The 22,305-nt window shown below is 36.1% G+C and overlaps 2 protein-coding genes across 3 annotated transcripts; both read right to left on the bottom strand.

The window, feature by feature from the left end:
- Nucleotides 1-5,689: 5,689 nt before the first annotated feature.
- Nucleotides 5,690-9,194, bottom strand: LOC123205999 (pentatricopeptide repeat-containing protein At2g27610-like). Of its 2 annotated transcripts, none has more exons than XR_006499935.1 (2): nt 6,000-9,194; nt 5,690-5,901 (listed from the first exon to the last, which is right to left on the bottom strand). XR_006499935.1 is itself a non-coding variant. In XM_044623091.1 (2 exons), the coding sequence occupies exon 1, from the start codon at nt 9,055-9,057 to the stop codon at nt 6,967-6,969; it is 2,091 nt and encodes a 696-aa protein (XP_044479026.1). In that variant the 5' UTR covers nt 9,058-9,194; the 3' UTR covers nt 5,690-6,721; nt 6,950-6,966. The 2 variants fall into 2 exon arrangements, 1 of the variants encoding a protein (XP_044479026.1); XM_044623091.1 differs by having other exon boundaries at nt 5,690-6,721; nt 6,950-9,194.
- Nucleotides 9,195-10,375: 1,181 nt separating this feature from the next.
- On the bottom strand, nt 10,376-11,582 carry LOC123205998 (copper transport protein ATX1-like). The gene is made up of 3 exons (XM_044623090.1): nt 11,463-11,582; nt 11,027-11,102; nt 10,376-10,721 (listed from the first exon to the last, which is right to left on the bottom strand). The coding sequence occupies exons 1-3, from the start codon at nt 11,469-11,471 to the stop codon at nt 10,561-10,563; spliced, it is 246 nt and encodes an 81-aa protein (XP_044479025.1). The 5' UTR covers nt 11,472-11,582; the 3' UTR covers nt 10,376-10,560.
- Between the last annotated feature and the right edge of the window lie 10,723 nt (nt 11,583-22,305).

Below are 22,305 nucleotides of genomic sequence, written 5' to 3'. Positions count from 1 at the left end.
TGATACTAGTTCTAATCACTCCAGCTGTAAGCATTTTCTGCACTATCTTCTCGATTTCGTTCTTCTGATAATAAGGATATCAATACGGCCTAATATTTGGTGGTTGGGCTCCAGGTATAAGTCTTATAGAATGGTCGCCATTCCTCTTGGGTGGCAACTCGGAAGGCTCTCCGAATATGTCTTCGAACTCTTTTAATAACTCCATAATTTCTGGACATTGTTCTCTTTCATCCGTGGTTTCATTTTTGGAAGGTATACTTCTTTCTACCAAAAATCCTTCACCACAATCTCCCACTGTTTTTATCAAGGATTTGAGTGATGTTTCTAATTTAGCCAAAGACCAATCCCCTGTCAACTCCTTTTTCTCCCCTTCCCACAAAAACTTCATGGATTGATTTTTCCAATTTACCTTAATGTCTCCCAACCTATGCAACCAATCCACCCCACTTAGTTTGAATGGTAAAAAGTCTTGCCTAATAGTGAGTCCTAACAAGGCCAATGACAACCCTTCACATTTACCTAGCCCCTGCACCTTTTGGTCGTCTCCTAACACAACAGCAAACTTGACTGATTTCACAGGTAGCTTCAATTCTTTTACTAACCTGTCTGAGAGAAAATTATGTGTTGCACCACTGTCTATCAGAACCACTACCTTCCGGCCTTCCAGCTCTCCCATCATCTTCATTGTTTTTGGGGAACTAAAACCTACTATAAAGCTAACATTCAAGCTTGCCTCCATTTCTTGGCCTTCGACGACGACTTCTTCTTCTTCAGATTCCACCCCTTCGTCTACGCCATCTTCGCTGGCGATCATAACACGAAGTTGTTTGAAATGGCACCGATGTCCCATAACGTATCTTTCAACATAGACCTTTTTCTACCTTGGAACGAAACTCTTCGTCGGATAGTCGTCGAAAATTTCCATCTCGCCGTTGCACGGAAGTTGACACACCAGAACTCGTGGAAGCCCTAGCTGTTGGGTTGGTGTTTATATGGACAGGGGTTGTTTGAGTTTTAAGGGACGAAGAAGAGTTAATAAGTTGCTGGTGTTGTGTTAGGTTTATGTTAGGTGAGCTAAAATTTCTCAGGTTGGATGGATTCCTGGCTGCGTTAGTGTCTGGGCTATTTATTGTACTGGTTTGTGTGGTATAATTGGGCTTGTGGTTTGGGCTAGATGAGTGGGTTTGGGTCATTATGGTGACTGGGCTGGTTTGGAGATGATACGGATAACGGGTCGGGTTAGGTGCTGATCTTGGGTTCAGTCGTCTGGAGCGTATTACATAGCGCTCGTCGATGATGGAGTTCTTCTTCTCTACCTGTTGTGCGCGATCCATCGTCTCTTCTAGGGTGCGTGGCTGAAACATCTTGACTTCCATCCTAATTTCTTCCGACAGTCCATTCAAGAAAACTACTTTAAGGGTCTCGTTCGTTAGTCCGTCGACCGCTGCTGATAACCTCTCGAAACGGCAGCAATAATCCTTAACATAATGGGTCAGCCGTAGTGAGAATAGTTCTTCCTCCGGGGTTCGATCGTTTGCGGGTGGGAATCTTTGCAATATCTTTTCCTTGAATTCCTCCCAACCGCGAAACGCTTGCCTTTTCTCTCGCCATTGTAGCCAATGGAGGGCGTCTCCCTCCATACACACTCCTGCCGCTGTCAACAGTTCACGCTCTGTCAGTCGGTTCACCTGAAAATACCTCTCGACTCTCGCCATCCAATCCAATGTTTCCTCTCCATTAAATAAAGGTAGTTCTAGACGCCGATATTGATAGTCCCGCCGATTCTCTGCATTCACCTCTTCCTCCCTCTGTCCCAGGTTATTGCCCCTTCTTTCGTCTACCATCTCTTCGGGTCTCTCAGGTGGAGGGCGACTCTGCTCTCCCATAGGTGGTGAATATGAGGGGGAAGGTTCCGGTTCAACTGAAGCCTTACCCTTGTCATTCGTCTCTCTACCTAGTGTGGCTTCTTTCAGGTCCTTTAAATAATCTTTAATGGCTTCCATGTCAGTACCTAGGTTATTCATTCTGGAATGCATCTCTCCCATATGTGTTTTCATCTCCCCTATCGCCTCTTTCATGGACGTCATCTCTTTTTCTAACGTTTCCACCCTCGAATCCATCCGCGTCATGCTCTGATACCAAATGATGCAGGCTTGAGTTCGTCGGAGCTGTTATGCTGCTGCAGTGCTTCACCTGTGTCTCAGCTTAGTCAAGTGACCAAGCAGCAATCGACTGCCCAAGCCAAGTCTCCAGCCTCACTCTCACAAACAACACAATTTGTAAACAAGCAGAAGTGATTTGGAACAATTGTAATTTGTAGATTGTATTAAACCTTAATGGATATAAATATTGAGTTTGGCTACATGTGGTTCCTGCCAAAATAATCACTGAGTAACTGTTACCCAATACTGTGGATAATCCACGAGAATCAAAATACAGATCAACAAAATGCAAAAATACAAAATAACTAGGCTCTCAGCCCCCACTAATCCAGCACTCAAGGGCTGGCCCTCCCTTCTTTTCCTGCTTGATTCTTTTTACCCCAGGAACGTTTCCTCTCCAGGTTTATATCTCTCTTCCTCTCTCTCCTCTGCTTGGCTGTTGGCTAACTTTGCATTTGTCGCCTGACGCTTCTGTTCTTCTGCTACAGTCTCTCTGAACCTGCTAAGGTGGTCGGGAGATTTTCCTTTCTTGTGATAGCTGACATTTTCCCACTCCAGTTTGTCTTTTCCTTTTTCCATGCTGGTTGAAAACTCTGCTGCCAATTGTCTTCAATTGTTGGCTGACCTGTATCTTTCTTAATTCACTGCCATGTGTCCTTTTATCCTTCCTTCTCACAAATACTTTGGCTCTAACAGATCCTTATATGATCATCACTTGTCCTTTAGCTCAAGCAACATATGATCAAAGCGGCTTCTAAACGAGACATGATTAGCCTCGTGGTATACACCGTATGAACCATACGTTCTGGAACGAATCACAATTGTGATATCTCAAGTCAAAAGATCTATACACTAGTATGATTTACGATGTGTCATTGACTATATATTAATACCCATATAACATTGTTCAACGGACACGTTTGATAAATAATATAGGCCAAACGACTATTTCCCACCCAAGGTTTGATGTATTCTCAAAAGTCCCCCCTTTAACTATGGAAACACCAAATACCCACCCATGGCCGGTTAGATTTAACCAAACCCTAACGCCTGAAAATTTTATCTCCTTTTGCCCCCCTAAACTTTAAAAACTGAAATTTTCCCCCCGCCTAAGTTTTAAAAAATTGCAGTTTCACCCTAGGGTTTGGTTTTGAAATCTCCGGCGACCTCTCCGGCTCCGTTGCCGACGGCCGCTCCCTCCCGAAGCAACCTCTCCTTCCGGCGATCTCTTTCCTCCCATTTGGAGGTCCGTTCGTCTCCCACGACGTCTCCGGGCGCCGATCGGACCTCCAAATGGGAGGAAAGAGATCGCCGGAAGGAGAGGTTGCTTCGGGAGGGAGCGGCCGTCGGCAACGGAGCCGGAGAGGTCGCCGGAGATTTCAAAACCAAACCCTAGGGTGAAACTGCAATTTTTTAAAACTTAGGCGGGGGAAAATTTCAGTTTTTAAAGTTTAGGGGGGCAAAATTAGATTCTATTTTAGTTTATTTTTAATATTATAGCAAAAATGACGATTTTACCCCTACCACCTTTAGGGTTTGGTTAAATCTAACCGACCATGGGTGGGTGTTTGGTGTTTCCATAGTTAAAGGGGGGACTTTTGAGAAAACGCTAAACCTTGGATGGGAAATAGTCGTTTGGCCAATAATATAATATAATAACTATTGATTAGTTTTCTAACTATTAAACGGTTCTATTGTTTACCTATGTATATATCCACTATGTCTAATATCTTCCACTGATATACTGTAGTGATATAGCACACACCCACTATGTAATACTATTGTCCAAACAGATTGCCTATACAGGGAAAGATTTGATGACGTTTATTAAAACTCATTAGGACTTTTCACATGTCATATGCATGTAACTAATATGGATGTAATATACAACCGCAACATAGCTATAAAAGTAACGCAGAAAAATGTAAAGTATTATTAATAATGTATATGCAAGATATACAACTCTTGAAACTAACAAAGCGATTGATTTTTAGGGTATATTTTAACACTTACTACAACCACTACCTGTCCCGTCCAATACGTGGGATGACTTAACTATGAATTTCATCAAAGGCCTTCCGAAGGTAAAAGGAAAGAGTGTTATTTTGGTGATCGTGGATAGATTAACGAAATATAGGCATTTTATCGCACTACACCACCCATTCAATGCCAAAGACGTGGCAGAGGTGTTCATCAAAGAGGTGGTTCGCCTTCATGGGTTCCCATGAAGCATAATTACAGACCGAGATCATATTTTTCTGAGTCATTTTTGGACAGAAATTTTCAAGGCTGCTAGATCTATTTTAAAATATAGGACGACCTACCATCCTCAGACGGATGGCCAAACCGAAGTTGTGAATTGAAGTTTAGAAACGTACCTTCGCTGCTTTTGCTTAAGGGAGCCCAAAAATTGGCCTCGGTGGCTAGCATGCGCAGAATATTGGTATAACACGTCATTTCATAGCTCAACCGGCATGACTCCGTTTAAGGCCGTCTACGGGAGAGATCCCTCTCCCCTTTTGAGATGGGTGGAAGAAGAATCCAGGATTGAAGAAATGAATTCCATGATTAAAGAGAGGAACTTAATTCTGGATGAATTAAAAAGCAATTTACACATGGCTCAAGAGAGAATGAGGAAGGCATCCAACAAACATCGAATTTCAAGTAGGCGATTGGCTCTTCCTTAAGTTACAACCATACCGTTTTCGTTCATTGGCATCTCGTCTGAATGAGAAACGTAGCCCCCGTTTTTATGGACCATTTCAAGTGATTAAAAAAATAGGTGCAATGACTTATGAATTAAAACTATCTGAGAATGCAAAAATACGCCCTGTTTTTTACATTTCTCAGCTGAAGTAGTAGATAGGATCTGCTTTACTGCGTTAGCCCTTACCTGACTTCCTCAGTGAAGAAATAGGGCTGCAAACTCAACCAGAAACAATATTGACACATAGATATTCTGAAGAGGGGGACTTAGAGCTGGTGACAAAATGGCGAGGACTGTCGGACTGTGAGAATTCTTGGGAACTGTATGATAATCTCAAACACTTCTTTCCCAATTTGCACCTTGAGGACAAGGTGCGTCTTGATGGGAGGCGCACTGTTAGGGTGAAGGTGTATACCAAAAAGAAGACCGAGAGAGAGAGAGTGACATGTGGCCGACAAGCTGGAAGAAATGAAGACAACCAAACAAGTTTGAAGAGTCCTTCAAGTCAGAAATAGCAGAGGACAAAAACAAGGGAATTGTATTTGATCCAGGGCAAATCCTAATTGACAGAAAGGAGACAAAAGAGTGAGAGAGTAAATATAATCTTGTAGAAATGAAGTATGGGAGGAGAGTTTTTTGAGGAAAAAGTAATAGGTAGGGAGAGTACAACCTCTTGAAAGCTGTTGTGGTTCAGCAATTGGTTTGGTGAAACTACTGCAGGAGTGTGTTTTGGAATGTGTTGATTATTGTTTTGTGTAATTTTTTGGAAATCAATATTGTAACATTGAATTAGGAAAATGCTTTTGTAATTGTAACTAAATTGCTGAATGAAATGAATATATATTAATTCTGGAAATTTTGTTACATTGAGTGACTTACATTGCACTGTTACATTGGAGCTATTCCGACTATATTGTGCAACATACTGGTTCTAAGGGAGCTGTAGTCTGGAGCTGGTATCTGGTATCTGGTAGGAGCCTGCTCTTCTCTGGGTTGAAATCTCTCACCAGGTCTATATCACTTACCCTTTCACTGCAACCAATTCCAATCCATTTTAACTTTCAAAAATACACGGATAGCATATGATGCATATGTTTATGTTAAAAAATAAACACCTTGCACAAGGATACCTGATGTGTCCAATGAGGATAAAAAAAGTCAAATAGCAGAGAAAAAGACGACTTCAAACATTGCTTCCCTATTTATTATTAAAGTTGTATAGGAGATAATATGCCTATGCACTTCATATTTCAGCTTATATTCAGGATTGCTGTAGAGTTAAACATGTCTTGCAACTGCATCATGGACATGTTCTTTTTATCCAACAAATTAAAACCTTAGCTGCTTCTTCGGCCTCCTAAAGAAGAATGGAATCAGTGTTGTTGAAGCTCAGGTAAGCAACTCATAACATCTGGTTCAATGAATATACTACCGAGGAAGCCATTTCAACAGTGCAGAAATACAGGCGAACAATATTTGTAGGAAGTAGACTGAGCTTTTTTAAGTTTTCAGACTATTAGGGGTCATAATTTTATCAATATAAACTTGTTTTCCTTTTTCCACAAATCCATGGCCTGAACAGTGCTCTAAAATTCTACCAGATGCTAAACTTTTTCTCTTCAGCTTGTTCTGACTTCTCCCATTTTTGATAGGTATTTTCACGAACTGAAGATAATGAGAGCAGTGAAAACAGAAATTCTGCAAGAAGGAGATCTTGCACAGGATTGAAAGCTAAAAGGAAACCAGTTCATACCAATTAGGGAATCATCTTTGAAATGGTCAACAGAAGCAGGACCAAAAATTGGTGTGTTAACACAAGCTCTGGAATATGTTAACCTCCCACCCAGGAATGCTGCAACACAACAAACCTCTGAAATTCCTGCTGATAACAAATCCTTAACAAAGTTATGCAGCCTAATGTGACCTCATGTCTAAGAGTTATCTATACTTCTAACTTGTTGCTCTACTTTGCATGTCAACTATTATTGACATAGATATCAGCTACAATGAATTCATGTGGGCATATTTTATCACATGTAACGAGCAATTTAAGTGAAATGTATTGTCACCAAATATTTACCCTTCAAACTTCTAGGCTTACTCAAAGTGGAGTGAGAAGATGGCGTCAGGTTCATATCCTGCATCAAACAAGTGTGCTGTCAAACCATGCATAATTTCACACAGGTTAATTCCTTGAAATTGTGCATAATGACTTGCAGAAAAATAATGTATTTTGTTCTTAAGCTCAGTCCAGCTATATCCAGTATCTTTCTTCAATGCTTTTTCTTTCATTATTTTTCTCACTTGGGCAGTTTCATCCCACATTTTAGCTTCTGCATACACATTTGACAGCATGATAAGGGCTGCAGCATCTTCTGGATCAATACTCAAAATCTTCTCTGCAGCATATCTTCCCAGAACTACATCTTTGTGGGTTTTGCAACCTGACAAGAGACATCGCCAAACCACTTTATCAGGTTCTACAGGAAAACTCTTTATAAATTCATAAGCTCTTCCTGTCTGTCCACTACGGGCAAAAAGACTGACCATAACTGCCATATGATCCATCCTTGGGGCAATAAAGTGGTCAGTGATCATGGAATTGAAATGATGCCATCCTTCCTCCAGAAGTCCCATGTTTCCACAGGCAGATAATACCCCAATAAATGTAATATCATTGGGTTTGATCTTATTTCTCTGCATCAAACTATAAATTTCTAATGCTTCCCTCCCTAATCCATGTTGAGCATATCCCACAAGCATAGTATTCCAAGAAACCAAGTTCTTAGAATTTAGAAAATCAAAAACTTTACGAGCATCAAGCAATTTTCCGCATTTTGCATACATGTCTACGAGAGCAGTTCCAACAACTACATTAGAAACAAATCCGGGTTTTATAATGCAGCAATGGGTTTGCTTGCCCCATCCAATAGCTGGGACATCACTACAAATATTCAAAATGCTAGAATAAGTATAAAGATTAGGATAGTGTCCATCAGAAAGCATATTTTTCAGATGCTCAATGGCCTCTTCATAATGACCTAATCCAACATGTCCTGATATAAGGGCATTCCATGAGACGATATCATGCTCATCCATTTCTTCAAAGGTTTTCATTGACTCCTCAAGAAGTCCGCATTTTGAGTAGAAGTCCAAAACTGCATTATTAACAAATGTAAACGAACTGCATCCTGTTTTAATTATCAAAGAATGAAGTTGTTTCCCAGCTTCAACATCCTTTGTATCTGCAAAGGCTCCAAGCACACATGAAAATGTCCGTTCACTAGGTGCAAGGCCTGAAGAATACAACTTGACAAAAAGATCAATAGCTTCTCCTGCTTTGCCAAATTGAACATATCCTCCTATCAATGTACTCCAAGCTGACAAGTCTGGCTGCTCTAACCCCAAAAACACCCTACAAGCCATTTCCAATTCTCCACACTTTGAATACAAATTAATCAAACCTGTGACAATAAATTTATCAAACTCAAGACAACACTTCAACACTAACGAATGAACTTGTATCCCAACCTTCAAGTTCCCCAATGCAGCACAAGCACCCAATACACTAGCACCAGAAAACTCATTAAAAACCACTCCAGCCTTCCTCGACAACACAAAAAGATTCAAACTATGTACATGTTCTCCATGCTGGCAATAACTTGACAACAGCGAAGTCCAAGAAACCAAATTTGGCTCCAAAGTTGCATCAAAAACAAATTGCGCCGACCTCAACAAACCACATTTCCCATACATATTAATCAAACAGTTACTAACATGACTATTCAACTCCAATCCACTCCGATATAACTTCCCGTGAATCTCCTTACCAGTTCTCCCATCACTTATACTTGCACAAGCAGAAACAGCCCCAACATAAGTGTAATAATTCGGTTCAAACCCATGAAAAACCATCAACCGAAAGTAAAGTAACGCTGTATTGGGCATATGCTTTTGAGAAAAGCTGGAAATTAAGGCACTCCAAGATATGACATTTCGTTCAGGCATTCTATCGAACATCTTCTGAGCGTCTTCAATTCGGTTGAATTTTATGTACATCAACAGTAAATGGTTGTTTGCGTAAACATCTGGGTGAAACCCAGATGTGATGATATTGGCGTGAAGTGCTCGGCCTTTGGGAATGCATTTTGTGTCGCCCAAGTGGCGCAGAAGACGAGAGAGAGACATTCAGAACAACATGTCTAAACTAAACATTAGAAGATATTGCAGGGCTTCTGTGATTATGGGTTGTGGGGTTTATATTAAATTTGAATTTATAGGCCAAATCACATGTTCCACCCTAACGCCAAGTTGACCCCTTTAAGTTTAAAAAGTTTATTTTCCCCCCCTCTCTCAAAGATTAGCCAATAGTTTCAATAGCCAAATGATTTTTGTCATTTCGTAATATACGCAAACTACATTTTCATCCCAACTGCTTTATATTGATATCCAATAACTTCTTAAGCGATTTTATTCCTGAGATATTCCAAAGGTAAATTCTCACTATAATTATGTTCCTCTAATCTTTTTCTTAATGGTAATCTCATCTTCTAATACGACTGAAGATTTACTTGAGCGGTCAGCAACTTCAGAAGATGATGATTTAGTCCGCCTAAATAATTGGGATATGGGATTGCAGAAGAGTAACACTGCAACAAAATTTCTTCACACCCAAAAAATAAAAAAACCTTTATGATAAGGCAAAAATGATAGTAGAAGGGAACAATGCGAAGCTGGAGGTATGGTGGTTCAGACGAAAGCAAATGATGGAGGTGGAGTGGTGAGGTTAATGGAGTCAGGTGATGGTGGTGCGAGGGTGCAGAAGAGCGACGCACGTGAAAAAGAGATAACATAGAAATTGGAAAAGCGAGGCTCAGCTGCGCATATGAAGAGAGATGGAAAACGATAGAAAATTAGAAATATGGTGAACAAATGAAAAGGAATTCTAGTGGTTGGCAGTTGGCGTCAAACTTCGGATAAAAATGGTCGATGATGGCACCTAAGTGACAAAAATGAGAATCTGAAAAGACAAAAATGTAACTTTATGTTCTGAAAGCTTCATGATTTGAGCTCTCTCTTATCATTCCCGATGGTGAAAGCACCACCATGGTTACCAGAATGAAGTAGGTGTGATTAAACGGGTTGGTGTTTGTGTATAGCTCCAAATGCAACACAATTGTTAAACTGATGACACAATTACATTCCGTCGATCACACATTCAATAATTTGAGCGGTTAATGACAGCGCAAAATCCTGGAGTTCGACCCTCTTTGGGCCCTGCTGTTGAAAAATGATGAAAACCATCTAACTGAAACTGGCTCTACAGTCTACAAACTACTGTGATCTGAAAGATAACTACTACTTATTCAAATATCTCTTGCAATTCATACTCCCAATAGACCAAAGTGTTCCACCAATCTTTACATGTTGCCCAAATCACAAATTCATCCACATAAAAGAAAAAATACCAAACATTAAATGTTGCACAATGAGAAATACATGAGAATATCACAAGGAATATGTATTTCGTTTCAGATGATAACACACAAGAAAAACATTCAACAACTTATTGTAGTTTCAAAGTTGACGTGCACTACATATCTTACAGTCCAAATGATACTCATACTGTATTCCCAGAGAGCAAATAGGTCACCCACATTAAGAAATAGCAAGAGCTTCGTGAGGCTTTGGTTATGGTTTTGCTGGTGCTGGTGCTGCTGCGGGTGTCTCATCTCCCCAGAAGGCAGTCTTCTTCCCAGTCTTTGACACAGTCTGGAGAACGGCATCCGGCTGCACATTGCCCTGCACGGTCACTTTTTGCTCCTTCAGATTGATATCAAAATTTTCCACACCTGAAGATAGCAATGGAAAGCACATGGGCAACTGTTGTCAAACCAGATAATATAAGAACAGAAAACCAGCAAAGCACACCAAATCCTATAACAATCACCGGATACCTAATTGCGATTGCATAGCAACTAATTGAATATAAATAAATAATGAGATGACAACAAAATGTCCAGGTCTGAACCCCAAATTAAACTTTGTAATTGGAACCTTGTTAATATGCATAAGAAAAATATACAAAATAGTAAACTTGAAGTAATGAAATTTGTAGAAGCAATGAAATAGAGAAACGGCAGAGGCAATAACACACCCTCCATTTTGCCCAACACTCTCTTGACAGCTCCAACGCAGCCTTCACATGACATACCAACCTTGAGAACAACGGTCTGCAATCAAACACCGAGTTAATGTGAGGTTCGATATAAACAAAGCACAAAATTATCAGGGAAAACACTACAAAAATTAGAACATTAAAACTTGATTCTCAATCACACACATATCAAAGATCACATCAACCTTAAAAAAAAATATGTCTAAAACAAATAGATACAGAGAATGACTGAATCTAAAATGATTACTGAATTGATCAAATTTTGATTTCAACCCAGAATAAATTAAGCAAGAACAAGGTCAAACTGCACGGAAGAATCAAACATAAACACAACATATTACAAAAGAAAAACAAGAAATTAAACAACCAAATCGATTTAAAGATGAAAAAAAAAAAAAAAGGAATTTGTGGGTACCTGAGACATGGCTTTGGAAGTTTGAAATGACGAGGATCAACAGAGAAAATAGAAATATAGGGAGTGAAGATACATGGGAAGTGACGAGGAGTCATTTTGGCTTTTATAGACGAGAAAGAGAGAGAGTCGTGGTAAAAATCCTCTTCGTTCTTCAAGAAGGGTCCCACTTTTAAGTTGCGTGGCGATTTTGTTTTCTTGTTCTTTATTTTTCCCATCCAGATTTTAACAAAAAATAAATATATATTATATAGTTTGAAAAACCTAAAAATTTATTTATAATAAAATTTTAATTAAAATAAAACAATTATTTATTAAAAATTAAAATTTTATTGAATTGTCACGACCAACTCTCTTAGAAGAAGATATAAGTTGGTGTGTCAAATCTTATAATTTTTCAATGCTTTAAAAGGAAGCATTTACAAAATTCGGTTGTACATGAAAACCACCATTTCTTTAAAGAATATTATTTTTGAAATAGCTCGATTCTAAATTAAAAATTATTTTTCTGTGCAGGCTGAGGTCAAATCTTTTTATACACTAATAAATACAAATTTTTTGGTAATTACTATTTCTTTATGATAACTTTGTTTCATTCCAAAAAGACAATATTTATCAACTTCAAAAACCACTTTTTAAGACAATACTTTTCAACAGTGGATGCCACGTGCATCATAAACACCTTTTTTATTTAATTTGGGAGCCACTGTTTTATGCGGATGTAAAGGACTAATATATATATATATATATATATATATATATATATATATATATATATATATATATGTGTGTGTGTGTGTGTGTGTGTGTGTGTGTGTGTGTATGTTGTAAATACAATTAAACAAAATTTTAGCAGTGGAAGGAGATAAAGATAGAAGAAAAAGAAGATGTATATATTGGGGAAGAACAATCCGCAATTAAGTGAGAGAAAGACATGTGTACAAATGAGAGGAGAGAGTTTTTATATAGAAACCCTACTGTTCCCCTTTTCTGGACTATAATGCATGTTTATATTTTTGCATTCACACATAATTTGTCAACTTGCCTATGTGGTGGAAAATATACCATATATAACACTCCCCCTTAGATTTCTATCACTTACAGATAATTATATTAACCTTGTTAAGGAAAAATCCAATGGGATAAAAACTATAGCAAAGAAATATAATTATTTAATGTCCTGTAAGTTGGTGTTGAACGTGCGTAAATTGCCTCATTAAAAACCTTACTAGGAAAACCTAATGGGACAAAACCAAGTGAAGGAAAAAAAAATATAGTGCACATTTTGTCTAGTATGTGATAAACCTCAAAAATTTGCCCGACAAATGCTTCCCCTGATAGATGCTCCCCCTCTTTATATTAGGATTAATTTGGTTGCTTGTTGAGCTACTGCATACCAATGTTATACACTAACTTCTCAAATGTTGATATCGGTAGGGTCTTGGTGAACAAATCTATAAGATTCTCATTAGATCTATAAGATACTCTGCTGGATCTCATGAGTGTAAAAGAACTTCGGTGAGATATGTTTGGTTCTGTCTCCTTTGATGTATCCACCTTTAATTTAGGCAATACATGTTGCCTTATCTTCATATAATATGGAAGGAGTGTATGTTATAGAAGGAAGACAACATGCATTACGGATATGATGGATAACAGATTGTAACCATATACATTCTCGGCTGGCTTTATAGAGAACTAAAATTTCTGAATGATTTGAAGAAGTTGCAACCAAAGTCTGTTTAGTGAAGCACTATAATATAGTTGTGTCGGTATAAGTGAAAACATATCCTGTCTGTGAACGGGCCTATAGGGGTCAGAAAGATAACCAACATTTGCATATTCAACCAAACTAGGATTTTTAGGGGATTTGACAAAATAGAATAATCTCAAATCTCTAGTTCTAGTGGCATTGAGTTGGTGCAAAGCTAAATCGGGCCAATAAATTAACTGCGAAGGATATATCCAGTCTCGTGTATTGGACCAAATATAATAAGACTCCAATGTCATTAAGATATGATATTTCAGGACAAAGTATCTTTTCATCTTCTTTTTTATGACAAAATAAATCCTTTTTTGGATCAAAAGACCGAACAACCATTAGGGTGTTCAAAGGATAAGTCTTATCCATATTAAAACGTTTTAATAATTTTTCAAGATACGCTAATTGATGGATAAATATTCCATTTGAATTGTGCTCGATCTGCAGGCCAAGATAATATTTTGTTTTTCCTAAATCCTTTATTTCAAATTATTTTTTCAGATATTCAACAGTTTTTAAAAGCTCTTTAGGAGTCCCAATTAAATTTATGTCATCAACATAAACTGCTATAATAGCAAATCTCGATTCTGACCTTTTGATAAAGACACATGGGCATATAAGGTCATTCACATAGCTTTTTTTTTTCAAATATTCACTGAGATGATTGTACCACATACGTCTGGATTGTTTTAATCTGTATAATGATTGTTGTAATTTAATTGAGTACATGCCTCTTGAATTGACTCTTTTTGTTTAAAGCAATTTGTATCCTTCAAGGAGTTTCATATAAATTTCAGTGTCTAAATTTTCATACAAATAAGCAGTAACTACGTCCATTAGATGCATATCCAGTCCTTTAGAGATTGTTAAACTGATTAAATATCTTAATGTGATTATATCCATCACAGGTGCATATGTTTTATCAAAGTCTATACCGGGCCTTTGGGAAAAGCCTTGGGCTACAAGTCTGGCTTTATATCTAGTAATTTCATTTTTCTTATTTTTTTCCTTACAAATATCCATTTATATCTACCGGATTGTACGCCTTGAGGTATTGGAACTACAGACCCAAACACTTGATGTTTTGCTAGAAAAGCTAATTCTACTTGAATTGCTTCTTCCCATTTAGGCCAATCATGTCTTTGTTTGCACTCAGCTACAATACGTGATTCAAAATCATCATCATTTAGAATTTCAGAAGCTACTACAAATGAGAATATATCATTAATTATAATTGTATCATGATTTCACATCTCTCGTGTATGAACATAATTTAAAGATATTTCAATATTCTCATTTTCTTGTTCTTCAGGATTTTGTACCACTTCAGGGGCTTAAGTCTCTTCAGAGACCATAACCTCTTTTGGAGAAATATTAGAAAGTGTGGATTTTTAATTATCTTAGGATCATCATGATTGATATTTATTTGATTATTTGCCTTTCTTTTTCGAGGAACTGTGTCCTTCGATCCAATAGGTCTACCACGCTTCTGGCGTGTAGTAGATTGATCAGTTATGGCATGAATGAACTGTTCAGTAGTCACATTGATTCTTGCTAGTGCATTAGTAGTTGGAACATATGATTTTGTCACTTTTGCTATATCTACAAATGCATCAGACATTTGGTTGGCAATAATTTGTAAATGCACTATCCTCTATACTTCAGTTTCACTTTGGGATGTGCGAGGATCTAAATGAGACATGGTAGGTACATACCAAGTAAGTTCATGTCTAACTTCAGGAGACATTTTCTTTTCCCCTAAAGATGAGAAAGTTATCTCATCAAAATGACAATCTGTCAATCGTGCAGTAAAAAGATCACTTGTTAATGATTTCAGGTACCTGATAATAGATAGTGAATTATATCCAATGTATATTCCCAAACAACGTTGGGTCCCATTTTTATGCGTTGAAGAGACGCAATAGAGACATATACAACACAATCAAATATTCTCAAATGAGATATATCAGGTTGGTAACCAAAGACCAATTATAGGGGAAAATATTGATAATAAGAAGAAGGTTGTAAGCGAATTAATGCTGCAGCATGTAATATAACATGTCCCTACATGGAAGTAGGTAATTGACTTTTTAGTAATAAAGTACGTGCAATTACCTACAATCGTTTAATAAGAGACTCAGCTAATCCATTTTGTATGTGGACATACGAGACTAAATATTCAACCTCAATCCCCATAGACATGCAATAATCATAAAATGTTTTGGATGTAAATTCACTAATATTGTCTAGTTGTATTGACTTAATCGAATAATCTGTGAAATGTGTCTTTAATTTGATAATTTGTGCTAACAGTTTAGCAAATGTAACATTTCGAGTAGGCAATAAACAAACATGAGACCATCGTGCAGATGCATTAGTTAAGACCATAAAATATCAAAATGGCCCACTTGGTGGATAAATGGGTCTACATATATCCCTTTGAATCATTTGTAGAAATGATGGGGATTCACCTCTAATTTTGAACGATAAAATTTGCTTTGAGAATAGACAGTGTAGAATTATTCACTGGACGATAAAATTTTATGATTCTGTAATGTATGTCCATATGAATTTTCAATAATCTTATGCATCATTGTAGATCCTGCGTAGATTTCAATTGCCTTTATGATTGTATAATACAATCCATATGATAAAACAATAATTTTTCTAGTATAAGCCTTCTTCCGAAGGCATTATTAGTTATATAGATGAATTCTGCACTATTTTTATTCATGGTTTCAAGATGATAACTATTTTTTTTTATATCTTTAAAACTCAGTAGATTTTTTCTAGATCTACTTGAATATAATGTATCATTGATGTTTAATTTGGTCTTATTGTTTAACATAATTGTGGTTCTTTCGGAGCCCTCTATCAAATTAATTGATCCTGATATGGTATTTACTTTAGTTTCAATTAATGCTAAAGTTAAGAAAAATTTTTTTTCCTTGAGAATTGTTTGCGTTGTTGCACTATCCACCAAACACATGTCTCTTTTGTTAGCCTTTGAAGTCAACGCTTCAATTTTGGAGTCCATTTCCTTTTTTTAAAAGTTACATTAGTTACAACGTACACACAATATTGAAAAGAAGAAAACATGATACTAAAAGATAAAATAATATTTATGACTCTAAAATAAATATATATGATGGACTTATAAAAATCTTGGGCATCCTTATCACTATTCAAGTTACCCATATTGTTATTCTTTGAAAGAAGATTTGAAACATAAAAAATTATTAGATCGATAGGATTTAACTTATCAAAAATTTAATTCTTGTGGATGTTTAATATAGATCCACCCAATGTTTGTGCGTACTACAGGTACACCACTAATGACATTTATAACCACACTTATTGTTTTGTGGTTTACTCTGCATTATAATTTACTTCATCTTAGTCTTAGTCCACTTCTGGTGGTGTGACTGAGATTTTCTATTATTTCTCACATCCATGATAACTACTTCTAATAGTTGCGTTCACATCAAGGAACGATGTAATACTTATGGAGTGAGTTACTTATACTCATGATAACTACTTCTGATAGTTGCGTTCACTTCAGGGAACAATGTATAACGAGAAAATATTAATTCAGAATTTTCTTTTTCGATATTGCTACTACAGGAGCATAAAATAAAGTGTGGAAAATATTTTATCTTCCACATTCAGGAAAAGATTTTGAACATTATAGAGTTATACTAAATTATAGAGTCATTGAGAGTATTATTGAATCTGATGTTTAAATCCATCTTTCAAATTTCTCTACAAATTTAATAGATTTATCATTATATCCATATCTCGGCTTGCAATCCTTCAGGGATATGATGTCGAAAGATAATAGCCTTGTATTTGTCATTCTAGGACATTTTATTTAGTTACTTTTTAAGGCTAATAAATTCTAAGTGGAGGCTCATGCAAAAAGCCCATTTAATATTATTCATTCAATTTTAGGAACTTTAGGTTCAATTATTGTTATATTTACAAAATAGATAATTTTGTAGGAGAAATATTGAGATTAATTTTGGAAGCTTCAGGTTCATATATTATCCCATATCTACAAAACTCCTGGTTTTGTAATTAGTATTCAAAATATTATAATACGTATTTTGATTATATTTTGGATTTCAAGTCCATATTTTTCATACTTTATGCAAACTTCAGGTTGCAAAGGTAATATCATTATTCTAAAATAAAGATTTTGATAAAACTTAGGACTTTCGACCCATATATATGTATTCTCATGATTTTTACAAATTTCAAGTTGCAAATCGTAAAACTTGGGACTTTAGGCCCATATATATATATATATATATTCTTACGATTTTACAAGTTTTAAGTTGTAAATCAAATATAATTATTATAATAAAAATAAATATTCAGATAAATAAAGATTCAAATAACTAAAGATGCAAATAAATAAATATTCATATAAATTGAATACAATTACTATTATAAAAACAAATATTCAAATAATATCAAGACTTTTGGTCCAGATTTTTGGTTTTGGTAAGCTTTAGGTTACAAATGATATTTATGACTTCAGGTCTAAATTTATGATTTTGTAAACTTTGGATTACGAATGATATTCAGAATTTCAGATCATGATTCATGATATTCAGGACTATAGGCCCGGATTCATAATTTTGTAAACTTCAAGTTACAAATAATATTCAAAACTTCAGGTCCAAATTTATGATATTACAGACTTCAGGTCTAGATGAATAATTTTGTAAACTTCAAGTTACAAATAATATTCAGGACTTCTGGTCTAGATTTATAATTTTGCAAACTTCGGTTGCAAATATGATACAATTATAAAGAAAAATTAAATAGAAGCATAACAGAAATTAAAAGATAACTGGGATATCACAATTGTGATATTTGTATTTATAATATATCAATAGTACATAACGAAAATATTATAATATACCTGAATTGATCGTGTTGATAACGTGTTGTAAATACAATTAAACAAAATTTTAGCAGTGGAACGAGATAAAGGCAAAAGAAAAAGAAGATATATATATATATATATATATATATATATATATATATATATATATATATATATATATATATATATATATATATATATATATATATATATAGGGGAAGAACAATCTGCAATTAAGTGAGAGAAAGACGTGTATACAAATGAGAGGGGAGGATCTTTATATAGGAAGCCTACTGCCCCCATTTTCTTGACTATAATGCATGTGTATATTCTTGTATTCACACATAATTTGTCAACTTGCCTACGTGGTGGAAAATCCACCATATATAACAATATATAAAATATAGGTAGGTATATTTAAGAGTAAAATACAGACTAATAACATTGCTTTGATCTAAAGTCTAGTGATTGAATCTCCTTTGATTATGGAATGAAGAGTCAATCTTTTTTTGATCGTGGTTAATTATGTCAATTTTATTAATCTTATCACTAATTCCTTTGATTTTATTATTCTTGTTGTTATTAGTTTTATTTAAGGTTTCTATGTTTGAAGAGTCAATTTTGTCAATCTTATGACTCCTTCTCAAGCTGTGAAAGGGAACTTGATGAACTCCTAGGTTGAACCGACGAATTTTAAATTGTTGGCAAGATAGTGGTTTTTAGGGCTGGGTTCGAGCCGAGCCAGCTCGAGCTCGAGCTCGGCTCAGCTCGGTTCGAGCCCAAAACGAGTCGGGCTCTGCTCTGCTCGATCGAGCTCGAGCTGGCTCGGGTTGGCTCGGTAATTTTTTTTTTTAATTTTTTATACAAAACGACGTCGTTTTGATCCATATATATATACAAAACGGTGCCGTTTTGATATGAAAAACGAGCCGAGCTGAGCCATAAATGAGCTGAGCCAAAAACGAGCCGAACTCGAGCCGACCATAAAAAAACCGAGCCAAGTCCGAGCTGGCTGCGAGCCGAGCTCGGCTCGGCTCGAATCCAACCCTAGTGGTTTTGTAAAGATATCAACTAATTGATAATAATTGGGAACCAACTAAGTAACCAAGACACCAATGGCAACTTTTTCACAAACAAAATGATAATCTAATTCAATGTACTTTGTTTTTGCATGAAAAACTAAATTAATAGACATACGTAGAGCACTCATATTGTCACAAAATAACTAAGGAGGATAATGGAGAGAAATCTCAATCTCACGTAATAGATAAGAGATCTACACTAGTTCAACAATAGTGGAGGCTATAGCCCGATATTATGCCTCTGTAATGGATCAAGCAATAGTAGTTTGTTTCTTAGAAGAGCAGGAAATACAATTAGCATATAAGAAAACACAGAAACCCATGGTGTTGTGCCTTGTTATTGGGCAACCTACATAATTAGTGTTATTAAAAGTTGTAAGAGAAGCCATGCTTTGCGAAAGAAAACGAACACTATAATTAAGTGTTGCTTTAACATATCATAAAATACATTTGACATGCTGAAGATTGGCTATTGTGGCAGTTTGCATAAATTGACACACCCAATTCACAACGTGTGTAATGGCAATGCGTGTGATAGTAAGATATTGTAAAACACCAACAATAGTTTTATAAGTGGTTGCATCAACAAGAGTAACATCTGAAGATGTATTATTATCCTTAATAACAAGTGGCGTAGAGATGGATAAAGCTTCTAACATGGCAACTCGAAGAAGAATGTCACGAGAATATTTTGCTTGAGATAAGGAAATGCCACTAGGAAAATAAGAAATTTCAATCCCAAGGAAATAATGCAATTTTCTAAAATCTTTCATTGCAAACTTTTTGCTAAGGCTATTAATGATATTTTGCAAGAAAGTCTCATTATTAGCTGTAAGAATAATATCATCAACATAAAGTAAAAGCACAACAATACCTTGTGATGAATGCAAAATTAATAAGGCCAAATGACTATTTCCCACCCAAGGTTTGATGTTTTCTCAAGTTTCCACCATTTAACTATGAAAACACCAAACACCTACCTATGGCCGGTTAGATTTAACAAAACCCTAACGGTGATAAGGGTAAAATCGTCATTTTTGTTATAATATTAAAAATAAACTAAAATAGAATCTATTTTGCCCCCCTAAACTTTAAAAACTAAAATTTTCCCTCAGCCTAAGTTTTAAAAAATCATCGTTTCACCCTAGGGTTTCGTTTTGAAATCTCCGACGACATCTCCAACTCCATTGCCAACGGCCTCTCCCTCCCGAAGCTTTCTCTCCTTCTGATGAACTCTTTCCTCCCATTTGGACGTCCGATCGAAGTCAAAAAAGCTATAAAAGACGAAGAACTTCATCGGGGAAGACGAAGTTTTTCGTCTTCCCATTCGTTGTCGTCTGGGAAGACGATCGTCTTCCCAGACGAAGACGAGACGACTCGTCGTCCTCTGGAAAGACAAGTCATCTTCATCTGGGAAGACGATCGTCTTCCTAGATGATGAAGACAAGATCGATCGATCTCGTCTTCGTCATCTGGGAAGACGATTTCTCTTCTTAGACAACTTCTCTCTACGTCGGATGCGTAGTACAAGAGTTGAGGGCGGCCGTCGGTGGAAGAGAAACCGTCAGGAGGGGAAGACGACTAGTGATGGCATCGGAGAAAGTGAAAAGGGTTTGGAAATAAACCCTAGGGGGGAAATGTAATCTTTTCAAACTTAGCTTAGGGAAAAAATGTTAGTATTTAAACTTTTAAGGGGGAAAATGAGATTAAATTTACCATCGTTAGGGTTTTGTTAAATCTAATCGGTCATGGGTGGGTGTTTAGTGTTTCCATAGTTAAAGGGTGAAAACTTGAGAAAACATCAAACCTTGGGTGGGAAATAGTCGTTTGGCCAATTAATAAAGTGGAATTTGCTTGACTACAAAAAAATCTCATGCATAAGAGATAAAATGTAAATCGATCAAACCAAGCCCAAGGGGCTTGTTTAAGGCCATGAATTGAACAATTTAAATGACAAACATAATTAGGATGCATATGATCCATAAAGCCCAGTGGTTGTGCCATGTATTCAACTCCTTCAAATTTCAATGGAGGAAAGCATTTTTCATATCGAGTTGTCACATTGGCCATGATAACATAGTAGATAAAGCAAGAACCAAATAAAGAGTTGTCGGCTTAAGAGCAGGGATGAAAGTTTCATCAAAATCAACATTAAGAATTTGAGAAAATCCTTTTACTACTAACTTGGTCTTGTATCACTTTATAGATCTATCTAAATGGAGCTTTATTTTGAAAACCCATTTTGATCCTCCTACATTTGCATCTGAAAGGCATGGAACAAGGTCTCATGTGTGATATTGTTTCAAAGTAGTCAATTCCTTACACATGGTAGCATGCCAATATGGAATTTTAAATGCTACTTGTATTTACTTTGGTTTTGCAATATCAAGACCTGGAATGTGATTAATAGTCTTGAGAAAAATTTTTAAAATTTGTTTGAACATGTCTAGTGTGTTTGCCAGTACGAGTTCTAGTAATAATTGGATAAGTAGAAATAGAGGTGTTGTCATGTGATAGTGGCTGCACTCCAAGAGAATTAAATGTAGTATTGACTTTTTGTGTGGTGTCAGGATCATTCAGTATAGAAATTGCAATAGATGTGATATAGCCAAAAAAAGTGAAGCTTTATTCAAAGAGTTTGATGAGATATGCTCAACAGGAATTAAATTAGTAGGCTCAATGGAATGATTTCTTTTGGTCTTTTAACCTTCAATGCCATGTGTAATATTGGTGTCATGAGATGCATTCTCATTTTGAATGGGCCCACCATTATCTTGTATGGACACGTTCTTACTATTTTGAGATATTGATATTTTGGTGCTCTAAAGCCAATCTCCATAGTGATACAAGTTTATTAATAAAGGTCACGTTTGTAATTTTTTAAAGTTTTCTTTGTCTATTATAGTATATTAATATATGCTTAGACGAATGTCCTAAGAATAGTTAAACCGTAATTAGAGGATCAGTGCATGATACCTGATTGTGAGAATCTTATATATACATTAGGTGGATTGACTTAAATCCATGTCATCTAATTTGAATTTTAAATTAGAATTATGATAAGATTTTATCCTATCTTCACTAATATAATAATCTTCTAAATTTGGG

The sequence above is a fragment of the Mangifera indica genome, unplaced genomic scaffold (genome assembly GCF_011075055.1).
Source record: "Mangifera indica cultivar Alphonso unplaced genomic scaffold, CATAS_Mindica_2.1 Un_0021, whole genome shotgun sequence".
Lineage (NCBI taxonomy): Eukaryota > Viridiplantae > Streptophyta > Magnoliopsida > Sapindales > Anacardiaceae > Mangifera > Mangifera indica.
The sequence above is the reverse complement of the archived record's forward strand: the minus strand, read 5'-3'. Positions and strand labels throughout refer to the sequence as shown.

What these genes read in the sequence shown, in the direction of transcription:
- LOC123205999 (XM_044623091.1), bottom strand. Translation starts at nt 9,057, where the DNA reads ATGTCTCTCTCTCGTCTTCTGCGCCACTTGGGCGACACAAAATGCATT.
- LOC123205998 (XM_044623090.1), bottom strand. An exon ending in AGTGTTGGGCAAAATGGAGG is followed by an intron (nt 10,722 to 11,026) that starts GTGTGTTATTGC and finishes TGCTATCTTCAG; the next exon opens with GTGTGGAAAATTTTGATATC.